The 16,104-nt window shown below is 35.7% G+C and overlaps 2 protein-coding genes across 4 annotated transcripts; one reads left to right on the top strand and one right to left on the bottom strand.

Annotated features, from left to right (window-relative positions):
- The first annotated feature begins 192 nt into the window (after positions 1-192).
- LOC131795970 (uncharacterized) lies at positions 193-9,708 on the top strand. 2 transcript variants are annotated; one of them, XM_059113609.2, is made up of 13 exons: positions 193-279; positions 1,895-2,084; positions 3,491-3,665; positions 4,076-4,133; positions 4,337-4,403; positions 4,548-4,606; positions 4,833-4,962; positions 5,246-5,375; positions 5,735-6,481; positions 6,686-6,712; positions 7,994-8,091; positions 8,595-8,895; positions 9,385-9,707. In XM_059113609.2, the coding sequence occupies exons 1-13, from the start codon at positions 220-222 to the stop codon at positions 9,416-9,418; spliced, it is 2,076 nt and encodes a 691-aa protein (XP_058969592.2). In that variant the 5' UTR covers positions 193-219; the 3' UTR covers positions 9,419-9,707. The 2 variants fall into 2 exon arrangements, with proteins under 2 accessions (XP_058969592.2, XP_066022081.1); XM_066165984.1 differs by lacking the exon at positions 193-279 and adding an exon at positions 1,000-1,101 and having other exon boundaries at positions 9,385-9,708.
- Positions 9,709-9,727: 19 nt separating this feature from the next.
- Positions 9,728-16,025, bottom strand: LOC131796004 (transcriptional regulator ATRX homolog). 2 transcript variants are annotated; one of them, XM_059113649.2, is made up of 3 exons: positions 15,794-16,025; positions 14,128-14,290; positions 9,728-13,269 (listed from the first exon to the last, which is right to left on the bottom strand). In XM_059113649.2, the coding sequence occupies exons 1-3, from the start codon at positions 16,011-16,013 to the stop codon at positions 12,006-12,008; spliced, it is 1,647 nt and encodes a 548-aa protein (XP_058969632.2). In that variant the 5' UTR covers positions 16,014-16,025; the 3' UTR covers positions 9,728-12,005. The 2 variants fall into 2 exon arrangements, with proteins under 2 accessions (XP_058969632.2, XP_058969633.2); XM_059113650.2 differs by having other exon boundaries at positions 9,728-13,266.
- Between the last annotated feature and the right edge of the window lie 79 nt (positions 16,026-16,104).

Raw genomic sequence — 16,104 nt, 5'->3', positions numbered from 1 at the left:
AGTGACTTTCTCTCTTATTTTTTAGCATTGCCGTTACATATTTAACTCACTGAAAAGGCAATAACCCCATGAACGTGGGGGGGAGGAATTGTTTGAGACAGGATACGTAAATGCCTGACTGACAGGTGTCCATCAAACTGTAAACTGAGGCAGTTCAATCTGTTGAAATTATCAACTAAATATCCAGTACTCCCAACCTGTACTGAATTTCCGTGTGAAATGGCAGCGCAATCTGACAGCGAATTTCGCCCAGTAGTAACGGAGACCCCTCGAAATGTGGTAGGTCGATGTATTATCCTTTAAGATTAAGCATGTAGATAGCCCAGCTTTTGTTGGCCATCTGCTATACCAAGCCTGAGTTGAGATTAACCAGATCTGCGTGCTCCGTAATGGGCGGGCTTTTTTTTTTACAGCTGCCTGCAGGTTTAAACAAGCTTACTTGTGTCCCACAATTAACATTCAGGTGCTATCCAATTTTCGCTATTGCAGCCAGATTTTCCTCGCGGATCAGCCAAATATTTAACTCAGTTTATTCCGACTTTTCTTCCGAAGTATTTGAGCCCCCAGCGAGGGCAAAATTAATTCATTTTGTTAGTTTTGTACTTTCGGTTCACAATGATCGTCTAATTTTTCGATGTTTCCGATTTCTTTCCCCCAAACATTTTTATCGCCAGCCCGAGAGGTCTAAAACTTCATGATTGTAATTGTTAATTAGATAAAAATCTGAACTTTGTTTTAAAATCTGAACTTTGTTTTGAAATCCTTTGTGTGAGGTCTTCATAGCAAATGTCTATTCACGTGCTGATCTGGATTTTCTTCCTTTAGAATATTTTGATTTTTACTCCACTGTATCTAAGAATGTAGACTTGGAAGCGGAGAAAACGAGGGCCTTATTGCATATTAAAGATCGAGCAGTTAAATACAGCCCAATTAATTTCCAAGAATACTCAAAATTTGCACGTGCAAAACATTGAAAAGAGTCTTCACACCTTGGAAGTAATCAACGAACTTCTTCTCAAAATCAAGATTCAACCCTTTCATGAGGATTGACTTCACATTTATTTCAAACCTACAAGCCACACATACATTTTACTTCTAAATGTGAGTACTATGAGTGAAATTCATGGTGATATTCAAGGCAACTGTGAAGTAAGAGTAAAATTTCCTTGAGGGATTTGTCTCCAAGGCTAATTAGTTGATATTGTTGTGTGGATATAATTTTTCGTACATTTTACAACTTTGTTCTGGATTACATTAACTCCCAAGAAACAATTATTCTTGCAACTAAATCCTGTATACTTCCTTATAATTAAGACAGAAAAATCCAACTTTAACCCTTTCACTCTCAAGATCTCAATAATAATTCTCTTTACTGTCTGCTGTACAATTCTTATAATGTTACTTTGGAGAATTTGGTATTAGATCAACTAATGATCACCCAATGGATATTTTTATTTATTCTCATCACTTGTCAACTTAATATTATTTGGTTTTTGTCAGGAGAAATTCTGATTTGGTCACTCATGGGAGTTACAGGATGAAATCAAGATAACACCCTCTGGTCGACAAGCTCCTCTTTTCTCACAACCAATTATTAAGATAATGTATTGGAATCACAATGAGAAATTACAAGTTAATCTCTTCTGGATGTAAAAGGATTCATTTTTAATTGTTAAAACAGTATGTTCCTTATCAAATTGTGATGCTTCAAAATTTAATCAGTTTTCCCAGAAATAATGACATTGTAGACCACAACTTTTGTTGATTGGCGTTTTGTTTTAGAACATCACTTGAAAGTCGTAATATTTTGTTGTTTTCTGTGTAGTGATCCACGCTTAAGGTTAAAAATAATTACTAAGTTAATTGCGCCACTTTCATCTTAATGCCTTCCCAGGAGTTGAACTTCAGAAGCACACCTGTACCATTTGAATTTCCAGAGGCCATTCTGTCAACTCCTCTGTCTTCTGCAATACCACACAATACAGCAAGAATGGAGTCAAACTCTAGAGTGTTTAGTCCAATTCCTTTTCAGTCCAGGGTTCCCACTCCATATCCTCTGTTTGACCCTGCTTCTACTGTAAAAGGTAAGGCTTGAAAAAAGAGTCCAGCACCCTATAGGTAATGACTGATCTTGGTTTCATTGCCATGAAGTGACTTGGAGTATTGCTTCTCCCTCCCCCCTTCCCCCCACCCCCAAGGATAAGATGTTATTTATTTGCAGGATTTGCTTTCCCCTCCCTCACCATTTTTTTTTAGATTCCCCTTGCAGTGCACCAACACCCATGTTCTACATAGGTAGAGGTTTTGTCTCTTTCGAGAGCAAAAACCACATTGAACCAGACTTCAGGAGTCCGTCCTAAGCCTACTACCTAAGAAGTGTTTAGAGAGAAAATTTCAGGGCATTTTATTTGCTTTTTTTTATAAGAAAATATTTAAAACAATGTAAGAAGACCTGATAAAATAATGTAAGTATTAACACTTCATCTCAGTGGTATGACCAGCTCAAGAGAACTAGTAACACAAGATTTTAAGAAAGCTCTTCACTCAAAGAAGCAAGAAGTACTTTACTATAACCTGCAAATGAACTTTCTTCATTGCAGGTCAAAAAAGTAATTTCTTTATTTCCCTTCAAAGGATTACAGTTCCAATAAGATATAAAAAACAATCTGTATGTAAAATTCAGATCAGGAGAAGGAAGGGGTGGGTAGTTTTAAGTGTGTAAAAGACAATTTGAAAATAACAAATATCACCAAATGTGTTGTGAGATGAATCACCTCTAAACCTGTGGTTAGGATGTCTGACAAAATCTTAACAGTTATTTTGACAAAGATTGTTTATATTGTTGAATACAGCTAATGGGTTAATAATATATTTTTTTATTTTGTGAATGTTTCATGAAAGTCTAGGACATTCCAGCACTATCATGACTGCAAGGTCTTCAAATTCTAGTCTGCGCCCTCCATTTTCTTGTGAAAATATTATTGAGTTAACCCTTTCACTTCTAAGATCTCATAAATAATTCTCCTTACTGTCTTCCATGAAATTCTGACAATGCTGGTTTGGAAAACTTGGTATTGAATCAGCTAATAATCCCCTAATTGATATTTTTTATTATTCTTAAATCTCATCACTTGCCTGCCTACTATTGCATTGATAATGTAAGGAGAAATTCTGTTTTGGTCACTTATGGGAGTGAATGGGTCAAGGACATGCTCTCTTTGCAAAATTTCTCTTAAATCATCATCAAATCACATTTTTCCAAATAAATTAATTTCAATTGTGGGGTGAAAAAAGGAAAAATGTTAAGCAACATGAATTCAAATGTTATGCCTTATGACAAACTGAGCATTTTTGCTGATAAGAAGATTAAGAAGGTGAATTGTCTGGGATGATAATGCATCACATGATTTTTAACCTTTTTCCCTCAACAATGTTTTTGGTGTTTGGAAAAATTATTATTTTGTGTCACTGCTATTGTTTATTTTAACAGATTGGCAAGGACCTTCTCCAGAAAACAGAATGTTTTCCCCATCATGGGGATTTGAATCCACCATATCCTTTAGTCAGCAGTTTCAGTTACCTATAGCAACTGGCAATGCACACACTGTTCATCATTATACATTCCCACAAAATTGGCACCATCCTGTCACACCACAGAGTTTCAAGTAAGTACTTTTGAAATGTTTTCATTTTATCACAGATGCACTCTTGCCCACAAGAACACAAGCTAAAAGAAAATGGGAAATTACAGCATTGTCATATCATACTGATAAACTTTCTGCAACAATAAATGGTTGAAATGTAGTTAACAACGCTCTTTTTGTTGCTTGCCTCTTTTTATTTGGCTTTTCTTATCTTTTATAAATTCTTACTGGATAGGGTGTAAATGGACCTCCTATATAGAGACAGCAGTTAAAAAGGAAGTGTTTTTTATTCCACATTATCTTTCTTAAGAGGTTAATTATAGTAAGTGGGGGGATTGTGTATTGGGCAACATCTTGACCTGCCATGAATTACATCAATCATTATGGCTATTGATGTTGCCTTGAATGTTATTTTTGGTATTCTATTGCAGTAGTTATAATCTACACAGCAGTGACGTTTGGTATGGAGACTCCCCTCTGATGGATGGGGTAAATTGTTTTATTATTATCTTCCTCATCTTTTTTTACTCATAATATTCAATCCATCAGTTTCGCTGAGGGGTCATTTATTGTATGAGCCATATCTACAAATCTGCATTGTTTGATATGTACATCCCCCCTCTCCCTTGAACATGCTTGCCATGTTTTCAATTGTCTTATTTTGAAAACATGTTTATCTCTTGTGTATTCAGCTTGGAGCTTTAGATGTTAGTGGTGATGTCATTGAACAAGATTCAAAAGTGACATCAAGCACAGAAGGTAACATCCTTCTTAGCCCTCTGTTCCGTTGCATTTAAATCTTACTTTTGAATGTCAAAAATTGTTGAAAAATTACTTTCACCTTAAACATGTCAGTGTCAAGGACTAAATTTAACCTAATGAACTTGATTTTTTTAATTGCAGTATCACCATGGAAACCTCACTTGCCTCTTCCTCCTGTTTCAGAACTTTTGAACATATCAGTAAGAATTCTTATTCATAGCATGATACCCTAAATTGCATCTATTATTGACAACAGAGTTTTGTGAAAAATCCTGACCAACAGGGACAAATTCAATTTAAAGTTAGAGCGTGAAAACAAAACAACAACAACAACAAATTAAAAAGGCACTTTTTTTAATTTTTTAATTTTTAAATTTTGTCCTCACTGGGCACGCAAATCTTTCGACAGTACTCTTTCATTTCTAGCATGGAACTTCGAAAACTTTGAGAGAAAGCGTTAGTCCAATGACAGAAGAAACAAGTCCATTGAATGCAACACCCACAATTTTACCTGACAAGTGTAAACAAGTTACTGCAGCAAGCCCCAACATCAAAGGTAACTGTAATCAATTTGGAACAGAATTTAGATCAGTTCTTGGACCTTCTTTTATTATTTTACTAAGCAAACCCTTATCAAGGGATGGTGTCACTAGTTAGGGGGGGTATCTAAGGGTTTATGTGACTCCCTCTTCTTAGACAGAAAAGGTGATAATTCAGTCTCAAACAAGAAAAATATGGGTTGGTTGCCAGAGTGTGCCATCCCACCCTTTCCTCCACTGGAAAATTCAGTCTGTCCCTTTGATATACACCCCTCAGTGACATCTGTTCTATTACAACAGCAGTTCAAACTCAGACACCGTGGAAGTTAAAGAAAACTAAGTCTGCTTCAGATGCTAAGGGTCAGAGTCAAAGAAAAGGAAAGCCCCGAAAAATAGTTGACAAACTCGCATATGTCAAGCAAAAGATGGTGTAAGTAACAACTTCCTAATTAAGAAAGAGTTTTTCATGGGATAATCTGAGAGTGTCTTTTACTCTCTAATGGTGAATTGGTTGTAGTTTGGGATAGGTAGAAAAACATTTTTTGAAGCACTGAATACTAATGCCCATCAAAAAAATGCATCATTGGTTTGATCTCTGTTGTTTTTGCAATTTTTGTCCAAATGAAACCAACCTTCATTGATTAGTTTTGTAAAATATTTACCTACACTGGGTTGTTAAAGGTATTCAAAGAGGATATTAATTATGCATCAAAAGTAGTCATTATCAACTCTAAACCTAGAAATATTTACTGGAAAAAATTATGAATTCTTGGATCTTCTCATATACAGGCAGAAAGAAAGAGAGAGTGCCATAAGAGATGAACTTCAAAATCTGAGTGCAATTTTACCTTGTAAAGACTTGAGAAATGGTCATCCTTCAAGGAGGGAAATACTTGAAACTGCAATTAGTCACATCATGCAGCTTCAAGAAAACATTAGAGAGGCTTATCTCCAGAGAGGACTGAAAACAGAGGACTTGCAAGCTATGTTACAAAACAGTGGCATGTCCAGCTTGAACCAAAACTGTTTTCACAGCACAGCTGGGAGACAAAGTGATGCAGCTATGTTCTCTGAGGCATCTAACAGCCTTTGCAGCACCCCTGAACTTGTCATTGAAGAAAGCATGGCAGCAAGCTCTGCATCACCATTCTCAGATTTAAGCAGCCAAGGGTCAGAGATAGAAGAGGAGGCTGTAGCTCGCCCCTCTGAAAATGAAAGCACTACTGAAACACCTGTTAATTATATCAAAAGGCCCATGAATGCTTTCCTTTGGTTTAGCAAGCAATACCGTGGAGAATTCAAGACACAGTATCCTGGCAGAGATAACCGGGAGATTAGCACCATTCTTGCTAAACATTGGAGAAGCATGATCCCTGAGCAGAAGGAGCCATTTAAGGAGAGAGCAAGGGAAGATATGAGAAGGACAAGAGAGTCATATCCAGATTTCAAGTACTGCAAAACCAGGAAAGAAACAACCCTGGCCCAAGCCTCAACCAACAGAAGTGAGAAGCCAGATGGTTGGGGTCAAGGATACAGGTTAGAAAAAGAAACTCAAAGAAAAAAAGAGTTTTATAAGTTTAAAATTGACATAGAGTTTGAAAACTATGTGAAGGAATCGTATCACTAGTCATTTTTTAAAAATATTTGAGTAGTAATTTCAGGTGTCTGATACTTACAGGCATATGAGAGACAAAAAAATATATTTTTTTATTCTGTTTTCTTCATCATCCACTCTTTCAGGATTGGTTCTCACAATCTACGACACAGGTATGTACATGAAAGATCTTGCTTTTGTTGGTTAGAGATGAATGCATGCTAATCCTTATAATTTGGTGTTCCATTCTCTTTCCAAGAAAACAAAAGTGGGTTTCCAAATCTGTAAATCTTGTGATATTTTGGATTACACGCTAAAGCCTATAACTTTTCAGAGCTGGATGTGAACTGGCAACAGAGTTAATATCTTTACTAAGTATTTTGATAACAAGGTGTTCCTCAACACCAGCAATGTGAGTGATTTAGGCAGTAAGTAAATCAGCAAGTAATCTTACAGGTTCATTTGTATGTAATGTGTCAATCAATTTGGAGCTTTGACATCCCCCCTTGTATAACCCTTGGGCATTAGAACTTTTAAAGATTTTTTTGTTCAAATTTCCCTCCCCCCCTCCCCCCCTCCCCCACATGTCAAAAATTTTATTCAAATGCCCCACCTAATATTTTAGGCAAAATCAGCAACTGCAAATTTCTACACATTGACCAAGATTTATAACCTTGACCTTTTTCTCTGAGCCATTCGCATGAGAAAGTGAACCACCAACCTTTAACACCTCCATATTTAGGGATATGACACTCTGGAAAGATTTGACACTTCCTGTTCAAATTCCCCACCCCAGCCAGGCAAGGTTCAAATTTCCCACCCCCACATGCCTAAGGGGAGGGGGTGGTGTTGAAGCTCTTACAATTGATTGGCACATAACAGGGTGTGAAATTGTGCCAAATACAGGTGCCAATGCCACTAAATTGTTCACTTTGGCGACCAAATCCTGAAAATTAGTCGCCAAATTGGCAACTAGAATGCTTCTTCATAACCTAACCTAGAGATATAGTGGATTAAAAAGATTTGCAAAGATGAATCTGCAGCAAACTTCCTGGTTAAGTTTATGTTCAGAACGCAGCACACGCATCTTGATTGATAACTAGACACAATCTTTGCTTTAGGTGAGCTTGAACATTGTATATCATCTATCCTAGTGTCCACTTTGTAGCACGTTAAAGATCTTTTTCCTAACTTAATTTTAGAGGGTCTATCTAGAACGTTGACAGTGTAAAAAAAGGGTTTTGTTTGTCTTTTAAAATGGTGACAAACTTTTTTTGAATTGGCTACCACTTTGAAAAATCTAGGAGCCAAGTGGCTATCAGAAAAAAAAAATAATTTCATGCCTTGCATAAGCCAAGTGTTTTTGTCACTGATGACAAACTTTTTACCTACGTGTATGAAACTGTAAGGAATGCTGAATACTTCACTTATACTAACTTCATTTCATGCTTCAGAAATACCATTATAAACACAACTGCAAATGGCAAAGGAAAAACTCCTGTCACAAAGAAGGTAGATGCTTCTTGCAAACAAAGTAATTTGAAACCAAAAGGTATGGTCTGAATTCATACATTGAAAAGTGTTTGATCCCAGCTTATTCCTGCCAATGGCAGATTTTTTATGCTCAATGAAAAAATTTTGCATTTATGCCTGGACTGACACACTGTTTTAGGGTATGACTGTTAAAACTTGGTCAAATCAATGAAGAAATGTCAAGTCTTAGAATCTGTTCATACTTCCTCAAAACCTCTGATTTTATGAAGCTGGCTTTTTGGGGGAACCCTTTGGAACATCTTTAAAATGTCCTCAGACATCTTAGGGCATCTGTAAATAATTAAGGAGTAATTAGAACAAATTCCAGCATTTTAGGGATGAAAATATCATGACTTTGAGTCAAGAAAATTTCAGGAACAAGATGATAGGATTTAAGTCTGGTGATTGAGAAGGAAGATGGAATCATCATTATTCTGCTTTAAAAGTGTGTATTGATTTTCTATGGGCATGGCACCAAAAGGTGTCTGCAATCCCTTTTTTTATTATTATTGCAAACTTAAGGTCATCAGACAAAAGTTAAGTCAGAAACAACTGCACCAGGGATAACAGAGAAAGCAAGCACCTCTGCTGAAGATGAAGTGAAGATGATAACAAAAGGAGTTACTCAAAAAGAAGATGGAGACCAAGTTAGCAACTGTCTCAAAGACCAGATCAAGAGTTTATGTCAGGATGGTGCCTCTGGAGCTGAGACAAAGTTTGAGTGGTGTTCCACTTCATGCGACAACTGGGTTCAGTGCGAAAACTGTAAAAAGTGGCATATGTTACCTGATAATAGTAACCCCTCCAGTTTGCCTGACAAATGGTGAGGGAGATGGTCTCTGACTTCTTTGATGAGACCTACATTAGAGCCCCGCAAACTCAAACTCAGTTGACTTGAACATCCCGCTAATTTTAACCAGGTCTGATTTCCCCCATGGATTTGACCCCATTTTCTAAGTCATTTACCATCAGTTCACTAAAAATCCCCTTTAAATCTAACTAATTCTAGTTGTCCTTGGCTCAAATTTACCCTCCAAGCTTTAACATGAACTGAACCAATCCTACCGACTCAATTTTTCACTTTCTCTTGGGAGTTTAAGTTAGCAGGGTTCTACTATGCATTCAGATTGGGATGATTTGTTTCAATACCTGAGAAACACAGATTTCTTTATAGACACACATAAATGATGTAATCTTTTATGTGGTTTCTCACTTTACTTTTTGGGAATATAATGGTGACTATTGCAGCACCTTTGTGTAAATTCATTCATATTTATTATGTTGCTGACTCTACTATGTTTTCATCTGCTAGGTATTGTTGCCAACATGTTGACTTGCCAGCATAGGGAGAACCAAAATGAAAGCACAGAAGTGATGTTTTGTTGTAGCAGTATGATCTGACACTCAGATTTCCTCTGTTCATAATAGTATTTTGTTGACAAGGTAGACCGCACAGCAATCCAATCATCAGTGACATTTGATTGGTAAATAGTATGAAGTTCTTACCTATGTATGTCTGATAGTAGTGAGATCATCACTTCTGTTCAAAAATTATCCCTAAAAACCCTCCCTTTTTTTTAAAAAAAGATTTCATTTTATGCGATTACTTAAAAAAAATCCCTTGACAAGCTAAGTTCAAACCACTTGTCATGAGGGTTTCCTTGTGCTTTCAGGTTATTGGAAGAAAACAAGTTTCTGCTCTAAGTTCATATGAGATTATCTTAAAATACAAAACTAGAACAAATGTGTTCAAGTGTCACTCTAAAATTTCATCTGGCAGAGTGAAGCATTCAAATTGTTTCATTAGGAAGTCTTCTAGATGTCTTTTATTTGCATTGCTTAGGGTTTCAGTTCATGTTATGTATTACAAAGTGTTTTATTCAAGAACATTTTCTTATGCCTTCTCATTAAGTAGTCTCAAGTAGTTCAGCTTAACATGGTTTCATCAGTTTGACAAGTCAAAGCTTTAAGAGAATTTAATTGGAAACTTGATCATAAACCTTTATTAGATAATTATGTTTAAGTTATTGTAGGTCATGTAGTCACTTTGGATTTCAGTGTCACTTTAATCATCAATATTTTGAATTTGAAACAAGTGGCAAAAATTATTTTTCATTTTTTTATGCATAAATAAAAAAAATGGTTATGATTTTTTACCCATTAAAACTAGTTACGATTTTTGATATTTAGGCTTTCTGGTAGGTTTTGAAAGACTTGTAACAGTTGTGTTTTTGTTCGCCAGTCACTTTTTAAAGTAACTCTTGTAATATATTCTTAAAAAAATAATTTTGAACATCTTAGATTGAGTTCAGCTTTACACAAAGTTATGGAATTTAACTTTGAAATTTGTAACGAGTTGTTGAAATTATAAGCATAATCAAACAGTATACTTGTGGAATACGGCAATAATTTCATTGGCATTTGTTTAAATTCTTCAAGTTTTCTTTGCCTAAAGGTTCAGAAAATTATTAGAATTTTGACAGAACATGTGTAAAATTATTTCCTCATTTCACACATCATCATTTTATTTCATAAACCAGTGTTGTGGCATCATCTCACAAATTGTTGAGTTTTAGTGGTAAGTCAGTTATTGACACTTGCATAACAAATTTAGCAATATTTAACATGTCCAAGGAGCTTTGTCATAGTTTAAAAATCTTGAAAAACTATACACAAAAACTAAGGTTTAATTTGAAGGCAATCTGTAGTACTGAAAAACAAACAGTTAAAATAGTGACAAAGCCCCTCTGAGGCCTTAAAATTTCAAGATGTAACAACCTTAGCTTAGAAGACATATTGCATTTCCAAATAAAGTATTAATTTTTATACTTTGTAGTTATCTGTTATCAAGTTTTGTGCTCTTTATGATCCACCCTCCCTCCTTTCACTGTGTGAGCTGGCCATACAAGCAACAAGATTCAACTCTACTTTTTGTAATGTCCTATAAAGAAACATGCTAGATTTTCACAAAACAAATTGATATGATAAAATACCTACTAGTTTAAATAGGCTATTTCAAACCCATATTCTAAAGATAGACAGGTGAACTCACATCAAGTGTTTTTAGATGCGATGTTCATGATATATTTTATTGTAAACAGCTGTAAAAGCCATTACAGATAACTAGAGTGGTATGATTGATTTCATAACAAATTAGTAAGAGGTCTAAATTTTTTGTTTAAAAGTAGCAAGTGAAAGTATGTCTGTTTATAAAAGGGAATGTTTTTAAGAGAAATTACTTTCACTACCAGATTTGATTCTCATTTCAGAAAAAAAAAATTCCTTCAAATCCAGATTTTTTCAGAAGTCTTAATATAATGTTATTAAAATGTAAGGAAAGCCAAACACTAAGAAAAGTGCCATTGCATGCAATCATTCACCTTTAATTTTAAATGCCAAGGTTTCTGCATTGCTTGAAAACTAAAACTATGTTCCATTCCTTCAACTGGTAATATGGTGTATTTTAACCAAGCTAATAGTATCCTGGATAGATTTAAGCCCTCATAGGGAATGAAAAACTGATTAAAACTAAGGGAAAACCTTGGATGCTAAATGTCTGTTTAGCTGTATACCACACATGATGTAACATTTTAATCCCTTCACTTCCAAGATCACATGTTATCTAAGGGAATTTGGTACTGTATTGATATTGTAAGGAGACACTCTCTCTCGGTAACAAATGGGAAGTAAAAGAGTTAATGCATTAATTAACACTCACTGAGGGCTCTTGTGGCCTTTTATTGTTCTTTCTATGTTTTGATGTCATTAGTGATCTATAACTGAACAGACAATATGCCAGAAGAAATCTGTCAAATAAAATAGTTCATTTATAATGTTTGAAACATCTAATGTCCAATGTTTTACTGCTTTCAGTAACAGTAAATGGATTTTGTACATTACAGTATCCTCATGGAAGTCCCAGCATTGGCTTATTTAATAATTGGCCTTGGAAAGCTCAGTAAATTTCTTCTTTGGAGGTGTAGCTTGCTCAAGATGGTCTTCAGCTGTACTTTGCATACTTCCATCAATAGGAGAAGTGTGCTTTCTCTTTCCTTGATTCTTAGGGCTTTCCCTTGTTGCTTCTTTACATGCCATTATACTTAGGTTACTCAGTAAGCTGTCAACTCTGCCAGGTTTTGGCATTCTTGTTTCAGCTTGCTTGGACAGGCGCACTGTTGTCAGGTTGTTTTCAGTCTTGGTTCCAATCCTTGCACGCACTTTATAAAGCTGAGTGACTTTGTACACATCATTGCGTTCCCTGGCAGTCATGGGTTGCAACTCACATTCCTGTTGTGAAGCATCAGCAACAAACATGGAGATTTGAGAGTTGATGTTGATGAGAAAACTCATGTCACCAAGTGGTTCATCTTTGTCTTCCCTGGTCCAGAATTCTCCCTCTGAGGATTTCTCATTGGAGCTTGTCATCTCATGAATAGTGAAGATCTCTGGTTCCTTCTGAGAACTTTCCTCCCTTGCTTCAGATTTGCCTTCCATTTCATCCTCCCTGGGCTCCGGTGCCATATCATCATAGCCTGACTTTGACTTTTTGGTACTAGAAAGCTTCTTTCTTTGTGAATTTTCTTGTACAGGTGACGGCTTGCTTTTCTTTCCTTTTGATTTCTTTCTAGCTGCTGCAGGAAAAATGACCTCTCCAGAGCTTTCTGCTTGAAAAACTTCTGATTCATCTTTACCAACTGGGCTCTTCTTCTTTCCTTTCTTAACATTTTTGCTGTCTGCCAAGTGATTCACATTACTTGTGGAATCTTCAGACTCCTTGATGGAATTTTCCAACAATGCCTTACTTCGGAATCCCTTCTTCTTTCTGTCTTTTTCAGAGATGTCCTTCAACTTTACCTTGCATTCCAGTATCACAGCTTCTGATTTCTCTTTAGCCACAACATCTTCATTTTCCATTTTCTTAGCAATCTTTGAAGGTAGATTCTGGTTGTGAGAACTTTCAACTTCATCTGCTTCATCAGAAGAACTACCAGTTTTCTTGAATGGCAATTTCTTAGAGCATTTTTTCAAGTTTCCTTTCTTAGCTTCTTTTGGAAACTTAGATGCCTGCTGTTCAGGAGGCTTATACAAAACACCAATTACTGAAACATCTTTGCCATCAGTACTGCCAGACTCAAAAGGATTTGGATCACTGTCTTCTGTGTTTCCATCATTTCCTCTTAAAACTGACTTGCTCCTGCTGATTTGAAAACAATGGAGCTCATATAATTAATTCTACAGTTGTTTAACTTTTAGAATGGTGCAAATGGTTTAAAATTTGTATCATAAAATAGATTATTACTTTTGAAGAAAATCATTTTTTTTTCTTCAGTCATCATCAGCAATCATAAAATGGTAAACAAGCTGACTGGTGGCATAAACTTCATGGTGGTCAGTATGATCATCAAAGCAAACTAGGCTTACTGTCATACGAACTCACAGCAAAGGTCTCCATAGGATGGTGATAACCTTAATTATATGTGTAGCACTTACAGGAACAATTTTGTGATGAACTAACATGTTAGTTTACAACTGTTTCCAGTGATCATTGGTGCATTCATACACTCCATTGCTCACTTTGGTTCTTTAACCCCTTGTTAACCCTTTCACGCCCAAGATCTAATCAGTAATTCTCCTTACTATCTGCCATACAATTCTCATGATGTTAGTTCAGAGAATATGGTATTGGATCAACTAATAATCCCATAATTGATATTCTTCTCTATTCTCATCACCTGCCTGCTTGATATTGTATCGATATTGTAAGGAGAAATTCTGTCTTGGTCACTTGTGGGAGTGAAAGGGTTAAACCACATATAGTGACTTGCTACTAGGTTCTCCTCTTCGTATCACTCTTTAATTCAATGTAAGGGTCATGAGAGTAATGGAAATTATCACCAATTCAAGAAGCTTCTGATTGTCAAACAAATTCTCCCTGTCATTGACACAGGAAATGTAGAGAGATCAGTGTGGAGAATACGAATACTAATGTTAGTGTATAAAAGGGTTAAATTGAAGCCATATTTGAACCATAATTATTTTATCATAGTCTACTTACAAAAGGGGATTTTCAGTGGTTTCTTCACAGTCATTGTTGCTGCCATTTTCTTTACTGCAACCATCAACCTCTTCAAGATGTTTTACTCTTTCTTTCAGGCAAGCTATTTCATCCTCAAAGCTGCTTCTCTGGGAATCAAAATGTTCTTCCAGGTGTTTTACTTCTGTGAAATAAATGAACCAAATATATAATTACAATTTAAATTGAGAGTTACACCTTGAACAACAAAAGAAAAACTTTCTTTTTAAGTGAGAGGTGTTACACTTATTCCGAGAGGGAACCATGACTGGAGTAATCATTTTAAGTATTTAAGTATTGAAAATAGTTACTGAAACTTCTCCTTTGCAATCATTTAAGAGTCAACCTCACAAGCTTCTCCAGCTAAATGCCAAACAAACAATTTTTCACAGGTGCCCCTGTGAGTAAATAATAAAGGTAATAACTAACACAAATATAAATAGTATAATAATTTAAATAATAATACAATAATATATGTAATAAATAAATAATGAAGGTAAGATCAACAGTTGTACTGCATTACTCCATGTAAAGCTTTTCTATCACTCTTTTCTCCAACAGAATAGGAAACTCATATATCAAAATTATCTGGTGGCATCATCATAGTACTTGTAAGGTGAAAAGTATTAAACATCACTCTGGCCAGTTACTTTTAATGGTCGAGTTTTCTATTCCCAGGTATAAAAATTTTGATGGAAATCTAGTTGAAGCCTACATGTTATTGGAACTACTCTGAGAACCTTTAAGAGTTCTCTTCCACATTCTAGATAATCACCCCATCTTTATTAGATAGGAGTACCGGTTCCCTCTACCGGCAGCTTCTCTCGCGAATTTACAACCTAAGGAGTTGTAAACGGTTACATAAGAGACCATCATGGTAAACTGTGTGAGCAAAGGTAAACTACTGAATTTAAGATCAACAAAAAGTTTGTAACCTCGAGATGTCTGTACTAATGGATCGTTTGAGAAAAGGGAAATAACATTCTGCAATGCACGAAGCTGCCCATTTTAGGTGTTAAGTTTCAGGAGAATTGTAAATATAGCGAACACGTACGTGCTAATTTGATTAAGGCAAATAAGTGTCTGTTTGTATTAAAATCTTTACGGAAGGAAGGTTTCAGTCAAGGTGAAGTAGACTACCTATTTAGCGCCTTAGTTTTACCAAATTACACCGATGGTCTGCTTGTTTTTGGCGTTTATTTATTCATACAAAACTTTATGGACAGATGCTTTAAAAGGAAATTCACATCTAAGAGAATGGACATTCGAGAACTTTTAGAAAAGGCAGATAAGAAGATTTTCAAGGTACATTCAGTGGATCCCGATCGCCCGCTAAGTAACATCATTCCGAAGAAGAAAGAAACAAAGTACCAACTCAGAAACAAAAGTGCTCATCGCCCGAATATAAAGACTGACAGATTTTAGAATGTTTTTGTAATTAGGCTTATCTTTAAATATAATCTTTGATCTTTCTACTATTTTATATGGTATGTCCTATGTATTTTTAGACTCCTAACTGCTGATGTAACTTAAGATATGTCTTTTTATCTTAGGAGCAATAAAGAGTGATTGATTGATTGATTGATTGTAAGGAAGCGAAAATTTTAAACTTTAGCTGAAGAAAGAAACAAGGTGAGTATTTTCTTACCAGAGAAAGCCAAACGAATGAGCCTTTGTAATTCTTCGCACACTGTAATCACCCCGCCAGTTTGGCACTCAACGCTCCCTTTTAACCGACAGATCGATACAGCTGAAGCCAGAAGCTTTTCAGAATTATGAAAAATATCTCGGCAAGTGTTTTCGTTCTTCCTTATTGGCGTAGAAAACGGCGTTTTCCAAGATGACAAGATCGTCTCACTTGCCGCCATTTTTCAAATAGCGCGCCCTCAACCACTTATTTCATGTAAGTTAAGTCCATAAGTTCCTATGTTATCCGCTGGCAGTTTGGTCGCGGGCGAT

The sequence above is a fragment of the Pocillopora verrucosa genome, chromosome 4 (assembly GCF_036669915.1).
Source record: "Pocillopora verrucosa isolate sample1 chromosome 4, ASM3666991v2, whole genome shotgun sequence".
In the NCBI taxonomy this organism is placed as follows: domain Eukaryota; kingdom Metazoa; phylum Cnidaria; class Anthozoa; order Scleractinia; family Pocilloporidae; genus Pocillopora; species Pocillopora verrucosa.
The sequence above is the reverse complement of the archived record's forward strand: the minus strand, read 5'-3'. Positions and strand labels throughout refer to the sequence as shown.

Coding starts and splice junctions, on each gene's coding strand:
- LOC131795970 (XM_059113609.2), top strand. CDS start 220: ATGGCAGCGCAATCTGACAGCGAATTTCGCCCAGTAGTAACGGAGACC. Junction 3,666..4,075: donor GTCACACCACAGAGTTTCAA/GTAAGTACTTTT, acceptor ATTCTATTGCAG/TAGTTATAATCTACACAGCA. Junction 6,713..7,993: donor TCTCACAATCTACGACACAG/GTATGTACATGA, acceptor TTCATGCTTCAG/AAATACCATTATAAACACAA.
- LOC131796004 (XM_059113649.2), bottom strand. CDS start 16,013: ATGGCGGCAAGTGAGACGATCTTGTCATCTTGGAAAACGCCGTTTTCT. Junction 14,291..15,793: donor CATTCGTTTGGCTTTCTCTG/GTAAGAAAATAC, acceptor TTTATTTCACAG/AAGTAAAACACCTGGAAGAA. Junction 13,270..14,127: donor ACCACTGAAAATCCCCTTTT/GTAAGTAGACTA, acceptor TTTTCAAATCAG/CAGGAGCAAGTCAGTTTTAA.